The sequence below is a fragment of the Neltuma alba genome, unplaced genomic scaffold (assembly GCF_004799145.2).
Source record: "Neltuma alba isolate B1F8T4 unplaced genomic scaffold, ASM479914v2 tig00007203_pilon, whole genome shotgun sequence".
Classification (NCBI taxonomy): Eukaryota; Viridiplantae; Streptophyta; class Magnoliopsida; order Fabales; family Fabaceae; genus Neltuma; species Neltuma alba.
Genome location: NW_021634708.1, coordinates 51,864 through 62,655, shown reverse-complemented (window position 1 = coordinate 62,655; position 10,792 = coordinate 51,864). Strand labels below are relative to the sequence as shown.

The 10,792-nt window shown below is 33.5% G+C and overlaps 1 protein-coding gene across 1 annotated transcript; it reads right to left on the bottom strand.

Moving 5' to 3' along the window:
- Window positions 1–6,549: 6,549 nt before the first annotated feature.
- LOC114751989 (uncharacterized) lies at window positions 6,550–9,804 on the bottom strand. Its single transcript, XM_028940698.1, has 3 exons — window positions 9,485–9,804; window positions 9,170–9,349; window positions 6,550–7,401 (listed from the first exon to the last, which is right to left on the bottom strand). The coding sequence occupies exons 1-3, from the start codon at window positions 9,788–9,790 to the stop codon at window positions 6,844–6,846; spliced, it is 1,044 nt and encodes a 347-aa protein (XP_028796531.1). The 5' UTR covers window positions 9,791–9,804; the 3' UTR covers window positions 6,550–6,843.
- Window positions 9,805–10,792: the final 988 nt, after the last annotated feature.

The following is a 10,792-nucleotide window of genomic DNA, read 5'->3' as shown; positions in this document are numbered from 1 at the left end:
GTTAGAGAGAAAGAAAATGTAGCCGTTTGAGGAAAAAGGGGACCGTTGAAGAGCGGCAGGGGAGTGTTTGATTTGGATTTATTATTACTTCTCCGAAATAAATTAATAATAAAGGAAGCAGAATATTTGAATTTCAAATTCGGAAGAGAGACGAAAAAGGCGCATGAGAGAGACGACGACTTTTTTTGTTTCTGTGGTGCACAAAAGGGAGAGTAGGATCGCGTGTAAACAAGACCACCTTTATCATCGGTGCGCCTGTTATTAATACTCTATTTTGCAAGTTTTTTAAACCGGAAATATAACTATATAAAATATTAATATCTAATAGTATTTAATTATAAATTCATATAAAAAAATAAAATACGTAACTATATATGATTAAACACTTTTTTTTTGTCCAATTGTATAAAACACTATACAAACACCGTGAAACATAACCATGACAACCACGAAGCAACATCAAAAACATAAATCATTCAATTCCTGCATTGTCAATTTCATTATTGACACTTAACATCTCTTTTCAGCGGTTTTAAAAGAAGTAATGGTAGATTAAAAAAAAACAGTTTTTAAAAATAAATTTGACTAATCAATCGGCAGTCAAATTGGTTTTTCTTGGAATCCAATTCATTGAATGATTTGGAATAAGCTTCAATTTAGCAAAAATGTTTTCAATTAGGCTATTACATCGCCAATTTGCAATCACGACTTTCTCGTTAATGAATATTTTGCAAAGTTGAATAATAATAATAATAATAATAATAATAATAATAATAATAATAATAAAAGTCATCCTACAAAAGAGGATGTGTATAGTGTATACATGAAGAGGTGAATGTGGAGCATTCATAAATCCTATATTATGAGATTTGATATTTTTTTATTAAGTTTTCAAATAAACATCACATTTATTTATTTATTTATATACCTACAGTTGACAACGGCATATTGTATATTGTATATTAATATTGATGATTTCGACATTATATACAGATTATTTTACATTAAAATTAAAATTAACTCTTTTGTAAAACTGAACTAAAACTAAACAGTTTAAATTTTATTAGCATTACTGTAAAATATAAAATTTAACTAATAGTTTATGTATATCATGAAAATAAAAATTTATATCATATATACAACTTAATAATGCTTTACTGTCTATAAAAATTTATATAATATATACAACTTGATAATGCTTTAATGACAGTCTATATGCTGGTCAAAAAAAAAAATGACAGTCTATATAATCTTGCTTTGTGTGTGAGAGAGTGAGGGAGAGGTGTTAACGACAAGGTGCCCTATTGACAATAATACTCACTGCACTTAAATGAGATATGTATGTTTAAAGTGCAAAAGTTTTTTTTTCCTGGAGTGATCAAAATACCCATTTAATATTAATTTTAGCATAAAATAATTCTTTCCATCTTAAATCTGAAAGCTAGTAGAAAAATTTATTTTGACTCTATATATAAAACTCAGATATGGTATTTAAAAAAAAAAACAATACGTTTGAGATATGATATTTACAAATTAATTATCTAAATTCTACATTCAGAGGGTGGAGAGAGAGTATAATAGACTACACTATTTTTGTAATTCATGTAAGTGTAGTTTAACTACTATGTTAAAAATATAGATAAATTTGTGGATAAATTAAAAAAGAAACCTTTCAACCTTTGGTTGAGGTTTGAATTTAAGTTTGATTTCAATAAAAAAAAAAATTAAGTTGGGCTACAAATTACTTTTTTATTTTAGAAAATTTTATTAATATTATGAAATTATAATTTATATTAGGAAGTTATAATTTATATAATTTGCAGAATTTGTTATAAAAAATTTTTTTAAAAAAATCCATATACTTTACTCTTTTTCTCTCTCTGTGTGAGAGGGGGGGAGGTTAAAATGATCAAAGGAACAAAATGTAGCTCTTTAAGTAGGTGAAATATTTGGTGGCCAAGAATATTTTTAAAAAACAAAAAGAAGAAGAAATTAAGTAAAATAGTCAAAGTAATCTAATCAAACTAGGTCTCGGGAGAAATATTAGTTGGCCAAAAAGAGAAGTTGGTGAAATATTTAGAGTGATTTAACCAAGCTTGGATTTTATGTAGTGCGTTACATATTTGGTGGGAGTGATTTTCTTCTTGACTCGAGACGTATTTAGCACCTCAAAATATTTTTTTAAGTGCATTCAGTGTGTTACAGTATTTTATGGTACATTCAGTACGATAAAATATTTTTTTTAAATGCATCTAGTACCGTAAAGTATATTTTCGCTCATCCAGCACTTTAAGTTATTTTTTGAAGTGCATCCAGTATCTAAAAATATTTTTTGTTACAGGATGTCCCAAGACAAAAAAATACCTCAAAATGCTGCACTCACCTAAAAAATATTTTAGAGCGTTGAATGCATCTGAGAAAATATTTCAGAGTACCTTAACTTTTTTTTTTTTTTGTGTGTGTGTTGGTGGCAGTTTTTCGACGCTTTTGTTGGGTAGACTATCCCTTATCCAAGATGGGAATGGCGTGCCTGGCGGCTGGAGTGGGCGTGCATGATGTGGGGAGCTAGAGTTGGGTGGCTGTAAGCCTGTAAGTATCAAGACTCCTCTTCGTCGCTCTTGATCAAGTTAGTTCTCTGATTCTCATATTTCCCATCAATTTGGTTTAGTATTCATTCCGGTGGGTGTGCATGGATTTCGTGGCGTTCGATCTGGACGAGTTTGGCATTGTAGGTTGTCAATGTGCGGTTGTTGCTGGTATTTGGACTCTTAACCTTGCAAACGTTGCACATGATGAGGTACTTTCAAAAGTTCCTTGAGGATATCAATTATTACGTCTGATATTTAATATAATAGTTAAGTTTGATTTCTAATTTGATCATGAATATAAAATTCAATTTATTTTTTCTCTCATATTTATCTATTTTTTTTAAAGTAACCCTTGTAGTAATTGTAGATATTAAATATTTAATTAAATAATAGTTTAGTATTATGCAAAGTATGCCATTAAATGACCAATGACAGACTCAATGATCCCCATTTCTTATTTACCGCATGTTTACCGGAGTTTTTTGTCCATTCTAGTGGTGGGCCGCGCGCCTAGCTTCCTTCTTACTTTTCTAGGTTAAGGTAGGGGTGTGCATGGACTAGACTGGACCGGGTTTGTCATCAACCCGAAGTCTGGTCCAGTAAAGACCTCGGGCTGAAAAAAACAACCCGAGGTCTGGTCCAGTCCAGTGCCAACTCGAGGTCGGGTTGGACTGGACTTGGTCCTTTGGACTGCCTGGACTGGTCCAGGCAGTCCAGAGACCTAAATTTATTTTTTTAAAAAAAAAATTTTCTTCGATAGGAAGCGAGATTGTAACTTACTATATAAAATTTTGCACATATTTTAATTCAAAATTTATCAAATTTGATCATTCCTTTTCAATTTCCCAATGAAGTCATGTTTTATGAATTAATCCTCATCAATATAGATCTTAAATTGTAGAAAATATATATGTATGCTCATTACTTCGAAAGTTAATAGATAAATCTTAATTATTTGAATAGATAAAAAATTTATATAGAAATATTAAATCAAATTAAAATTATATAAATAATAATTTAAAAAAATCGGGCTCGACTGGACTGGACCAACTGGTCTGAGGGGTCAGTCCTTAGTCCAGTCCAGCCCGATGAGACCAGTCCGGTCCAGTCTGGTCCAGTCTTATTTCGGGCCAATTTTTTCTGGACCGGACTGGACCGGGTTTGTTCGGGTTGGACCGGACCATACCGGACCACCGGGTTTTTGCACAGCCCTAGGTTAAGGTATGACGTTTGTGTTGTTTTTCTTGTGTACTAAAGCGTCGGGGTTTCATTTTGTTTTGTTTTTTTTTTGTTTTGGACTCAGGGTTTCATTTTGTTTTTTTTTTTTTTTGACCAGAAGGGGTTTCATTTTGTTTGAGCCTTAGGCTTTTATGCATTGTCGAAATTTTATCCCAAAAAAAAAAAAAGTACACATACATCCATGTCACCTCAACACTAGCTTAGAGCCTTAAACCTTACCTAAATATAACACTACATCTTATTTTTAATATAAGATTTAATTGATTAATTTAAAAAAATTAAAAATTTAGTTAAATTAGTTATTTGTAATCAATAAGTATTATTTTTCTTAAAATATCCTAACTCATTGCATATATTACCCAAAACTATCGTTTGATAAAATATTTAATACCATGTGTAACCAGTATAAAGACTACTTTAAAAATATTAACTTATTTAGTTGCCATTGTACTTTCTCGATAATGAGGTTGAGATATTGAACTCTGCTAACTAGTTTGACGATGTAGAGGGTGTTTGGAACACCTCAAAAACACTTTTTTGTAAATCGAAGTAAATTTTTCTATATATTTATTTCGTATACTGTAAAAGTATTTTTAAAACTATAATTTTGTTTCTATCCAAACACCTCTGTAGTGCGTCAAAGGCATTTGTTTTTTTATTTGGACCGACAAATGCATTTGGTTTACATACTCTTCTTGAATTTATACTATTTTTTAATTTTTTAATAAAATACTTCTAAGCATTTAAAAAATTCATTTTAAATCTGTAAACAAGCATCTCAGGACGATTTGAAAAATCATTTTGAATTTTTTTTGTGATGAAAACTTTGTGAAATTGCAAATCCTAAAAACAAGGATATTTTTGAAAAATGTGCCATGATAGTTATAATTAACTTATTTAATTAATTTTTTAATAGAGTCAAATTAATTAAATAAGTCTTAGATTAATAATGGAAGACTAGAAGACAAAAAAATTGCAAAAATAAATTCTGAAAATTAAAAAAGTTTCATATAGAGTTCGATTCATAAAAATTGTTATTGTTTGCTTATCAATTATTATCAAAACAAAACCAATACTAATATTGTAATGTGTCCTTATTTGTAATTTTTTTATTTTTAAGATTTTTTTTACAATTTTCCCTAAAAAATATTAGGACCTACAACGTAGATAAATGGTTAAAAGCTCATTTCCAACCTAATACAACAAATACATTTTAAATTTCTCCCTCATTTAATAAATGTATACGATGAAAGTAATTCAACTTTTTATCCAAATTGAATTTATATTCTTAATTTTTTTGGCCCAAAAAATTGATAATTAAATAAGATTATAAAGACTGAAAATATTATGGTTTAACTAAAAAAAAATCCTCGGTGAAAGTAATATCAAAAAAAAAAAATCTGGACTATTCCCTCACAGGCTTTTTTTAAAAAATAAAAAATAAAAATAAAAGGACGATTCTTTCAAGGAGTTATCACCATTGCATGCTCAGAGGTCCATGAACACTTTGCTGTAATGGCAAGTATGCGAAAAAAGTTTTGTTTCGTTTTGTATGAAAGTGTTTATAAGATCAAACAAGCCAAGTGACTCAGCGACCGGCGCTTTCTTCCCTTTGGGCTTTGGCCCTCCTCCTTTTCTTCTTCTCTCTTTGCTTCGAATTCACTTCCTTGCCACCGTAACTTTTTATCATCGAACAAGCTGGCTCATTTCGCAGAACCACATGGTAGTTCTTGGATTAGAATGTATGGAGATAGAGAGATAGATTACAGCAATAACAGGGTCGCGCTGCATCTGACTTGAGAGAGAAAAGAGAGACCCATCAACCAAAAAGAGTACCAGTTGGGTGTGTTTCCTTCATAGCATAGAGGATTAACATCTAGAAAGAAGACCCTTTTCTTGCTAGCCCTCTTATTGTGACACTCGTTTTCTGGCAGTGATAGCTCACCATGTGTTTGATCAAAAGGCTGAGGGATAGAGGACGACTCATCGCTACAACTCCGTTATGGACCTTCCGAGCTTCAATTTTCTTAATGGTGAGTTGTGCTTCAGATTTATAAGCTGTAGATGGTAGAGAAAGAGAAAAATTGCAAGGGAAAAAAGGGCAAGTATACTAACGAGGGGCAAAGAGAGATGAGGATGAGGTCCTTATCAAACACAGAGAAAAGGAGGGCAAAAAAGAAGAAAACGCTGGTCACTTAAATCCAAACCAGGTCGATTTGGGGGATGAGCTAAAGGTGCTCATAGATCCGCTGAGCATGTAATGCGGACTCAATTTCAAGAGTTCACTTGAAAAGACTACATAATCCCTCTTCTCACTTTAAATGCCCGACCGATCCATCGAACTTAGCATCACGTTAAACAAAACAAAAGCAATGTACAATAAACATTCTCTTCACTTTCCCTTCTTCACATCTCTTTCGAGCTTGAACACATGTCATTGATCCCCACTTTGTTTGGCGGACGAAGGAGCAGTATCTTCGATCCCGTCTCTCTCGATGTGCGGGACCCCTTCAAGGGCTTCCCTTTGCCTTCTGCTTCGCCGGAAAGCTCTGCATTCGTGAGCACTCGAGTGGATTGGAAGGAGACGCCAGAAGCTCACGTGTTGAGGGCCGATCTTCCCGGGCTGAAGAAGGAGGAGGTGAAAGGGGAGATTGAAGACACAGGGTGATTCAGATAAGCATGAGATTAATCCTACGGAAATAAAAATACATTACAAACACAATTTACAGCAACTGCAGTTATACATTACAGTTTACAACTTGATTCTTTACTAACACACATAATTTACAGCTTTCCAGTTAGACGCACAAGTTCTTTTTTTTTTTTTTTTGCTTTGCTTTGTTGAACCACCGATGACATAATTTTCATTAGTTACTTGTACAACATACATAGATATAGAACAGTTCATTATTACTTGTACAACATACATAGATATAGAGCAACATTTCCCTGATATGTTAGGATTCCACCAGTTGTTGCAGTGCCTGCTTATCAAGATACTGTCCCTATGGCTTGTTCAGGCCCCGATCATACTTGCTTCAATCTCACCCAGACGAGTCTCGGTCACCTTGATCTCGAGCTCGCATGAGATTATTTCACCTTCTACTTTCTGCAGCATTATCTTGAGTCGAGAGGCCTCCTCTTGAAGGGATTGACGACGCAGCTTAGATGCTTCAAATGCGGCCTTGGCCTCGACATAAGCGTCCTCAGGTTTGATGCAGTTGTCAGAAATGTTAGCAAAACTGACCGTTTCCTCTTCATGGTGCTGGATGTGCTTTTCAGAAGAGGGATCGTGGATCGTGGAAGATTTTAATGGATGCAGTACTGACTGCGCATTCTGCATAAGAGATTCCCGTGACAGTGAAATTTTCTTGTCCATATCCTCAGAATCATCAATATCTGGAATGTCTGTATCCTGAGGGTCATCAATAGTTGGAGTAATGTCAGTGTCAATATCGATGTCCATATTCTGAAGGACGCCAAAATTTGGAGTGACGTCTGCATCCAGATCTTCAACATTTGGAATAACCGACAGTGTATCCTCCCACACCAAATAACTGCAAGCTCCATAACCCTGTTTGAAACTTACTCTTCTGTTAAAGCAGAAGCAATGGTCCTAAAGTTATAGCGGACCAAGAATTATAAATTCTACAGAATGGGGGGATTCATGAAATTATAGAGCAATAGAAATCATACTTATTATATACTCTATCTCCTGAAGTCCAAGATTATTTGTCACCAAACATGAAAAATGAAACAATCTTCTGTATCAGACGCTATGAATTCTTCATCATACGTGGCATTAAAGTAGCGGTTTTATTTTGGGCTAAGGTGCAAAAAGTTTTCACTCAAGGTACCTGAAATTTTTCTTTTCCTTCTATGATTCAATACCACCACAAAAATTTAAAATCATAGCTACGTCGGCCGCTATTGTTAAAAAAGTAACATTGACTATTAACATATTTTATGATACAAGTTGATATTGCTACGATTTTAAACTTTCGGAATCATATTGAACTTAAAAAAAAAATATTTTTGAGTACCCAACACTCCTGAAACTTTTGGGGCAAATTTACATCTTAATTTTTTCATTTTTAGTGTTGTGTCTTTTTTGAGTCTTGAGATTGTATTTCACAACCAGAGCCCTGGCCTTTGTAAACAGAGGGTTCTACTTAACCCCAGATTGAAATATGAACAGCGTATAACTCCAGCAAAAGCCCTGCTTGTTTCAATTACTGTCCATTTATAGGTTTTATCACTACTTAGGTCTTCAAAAATGAGAACAAAGGCATTCATTTGCACATTATCATTTTGTATAGGATACTGTCCAGTGCACAATAGCTTACCACAAACATTCTACAATTTTGAGCCAAAGGCTCATTAAATCTTCAGATGTTAATGTGCGTGCTAAAGGTTTCCCGGTATACCATGATACGCCCACTTTCTCTTTCAGATCATACAAATATGGCGGTTACAGAATCTCAAGCTCATCCCTCGATTGCCAACAATTTAAAACACCAAGCTGGGAAAGTTACTCAGAATCTAGAACAACACACTGTGATCAGTTATTGTAAGATAAATTTCAGTATGGATCGAAAACATACCGGGTTGGATCTCGGGTCGGGTCTGTCGGATCTTCTTAGCTCACGCTTAAGCTAGACTATAAAAGTCTGAGCTTTTAAGTGCACAGCAGAGCACCTCTTTTGCAAGAAAGAAAATAAGAGAGAGAGAGATAGTAGGAAAGCTCTACTACTGGAGTGATTTGAACTGACGGGGGAAGTCTCTATTTATAGCTTTTGTCAGGGATATTTTGGGTAGCATAAAAATATCCACTGAGCCCATCAGATAAAATCCGAGATAAGAATATAATATATTCTTATCTCATAATATCATGATATTTGAATTTAAATCCAGAATCAATCACAATTAATTCTAAATATATATACTTAATATATATTTAATCTACACAATATAAATTAATTAATTTAATATAAATTAATTAGATTTATATCGTAACCGATTGGATATGATTCAGGGTGCATCACAATATCGCTTGGATATTTGACTGATATATTCTCTTTATACCCGGTCAAATAATCCGGCCCAAGGGCGGATCCAAGCCCAAAAATCTAACAGTTATCACTCCAGACTCAGATACCCAACCTGCTCAATAGTGTAAATAAATGCTATAAACTCGGGACCACTCATAAACAGACCAGCATCGAGTTAAACAGCATATGCACACAATCAAAACACAACTAGCACGAGAGAGAGAGAGAGAAGAAATGAAAAATTTAAGTAAAGAACAAAAGAAACTGATGAATTCTAATAGCATAGCATACCTGTTCAATGGGGCAGGAAAAAAAATAACGCCCCTTATAAGAACCACTGGTCGCTTTTATTCTCCTACACACACCGGCACCACAAGAACACGTAGGGTATTTACACAGAGGAGGACGTAAATCGTTGTCATCAATAGGATCATCACACCATTTAACAAAAAAATCCCCGCATCTTTTGCCCTAAGAACAGAATAAACATTTGACACAGTATAGGGGGAGAGAAAGAAAGGGAAAAAGGAAAAGCAATCAGAAATCTGAGCAAACCGCAAGCATTAGTAGAGAAGAGAAAAGCAATTTTAAGATTCATAACATTACTCTCTTGACGGGGCAGACGAAGTAGCTCCGACCAAAGTTCCGATCATTGTTGGCCGTTCGGACCTCGCAAAGCCCATGACCGCAACGGCAATAAATCTGTGGGAAATTTGAATTTTGAGCGTTCTGTGAGCGAGATTTGTTCTTGAGAGGGCAGTTGCGGATCCAATGACCTGCTTGATTACATCCGAAGCAACGATCGGTCTGAAGCTGAGTTCTTTGAACTGGGCGGTGATCGTACTGGATGGGAGTGCTGGGCAGAGGAACTGGAAAGTGGGGAGTGGGTTCGGGAGAAAGAGGGGACTCCATTTCCTTCGTCTACACGTTTTGGCACATGGTTAGTTAAAATGCAATCATACTTATAGAATCAAAAAGAATCCACCCTGGATCCGATTCACCCCTCGATAGACGGGTCGTGTACTATGAAATGCCGCGCGCGCGTGTGCGCGCACTTGTGTATGTACTTCTCCGTTCTTATTATAAGATCTCATTTAATTTTTTATTTGGTCTTAATTATAAGACCCCAATTCATTTTGTCTCTTATATTTATACATTTTTTTTCAAGATAATCCTTCTAATAATGATAGTTTTAGCCAATATACCTAATTAGCAAGGATATTTTAGGAATGACAACACTTATTTATTATAAATAACCAACTTAACTTACTTCTTTAATCTCCTCAAATAAGTTAATTGGGTCTTATAATTAGGATCGAAGGAGTAACATTTTTTATCCGAAAGTTTCTAAAAAGAAGCTTAGAAAATTTTTTTGATGCAATTTTGTTTCAGAAATACTAAAAACGTAGTAATTTTGTCATGTTTGTCCTGTCTTAATGTACCCGAACGATTAATATTAATTGACAGAGTTAAAAAAGAATTTTTGCCCTAAAATTTTTTTTTTAAAAAGTTGTGGGTATTCAAAAAGAAAAATTTTCCGGCGCAATTTTTTGCCGGAAGGAGTGAAAAATGTAACAATTCATCATACCTTAAATTATCACTTGACTTTTTATATAATATATTAATTTATAGGTTACCTAAATTGGTTTGAGAGAAAAGAATAAATATAAGGAGCAAAGTAGATTAAAATATCATATTTATGATTAAATCTAATTTTTAACTAATTTTTATATTAAGGATAAGAAGTATTCATACATGTTTTTATTTATTTTTTAATTTTATTTATTATGTAAAAATTGGACATAGTTTATTTTATATATTGTATTGAGCTTTTCAAATAATCACTCAAGTAAATAATCACTTATCAAAAAAGTACTGCCTATAAATTTTTTTTATATTTTATATCAATATATT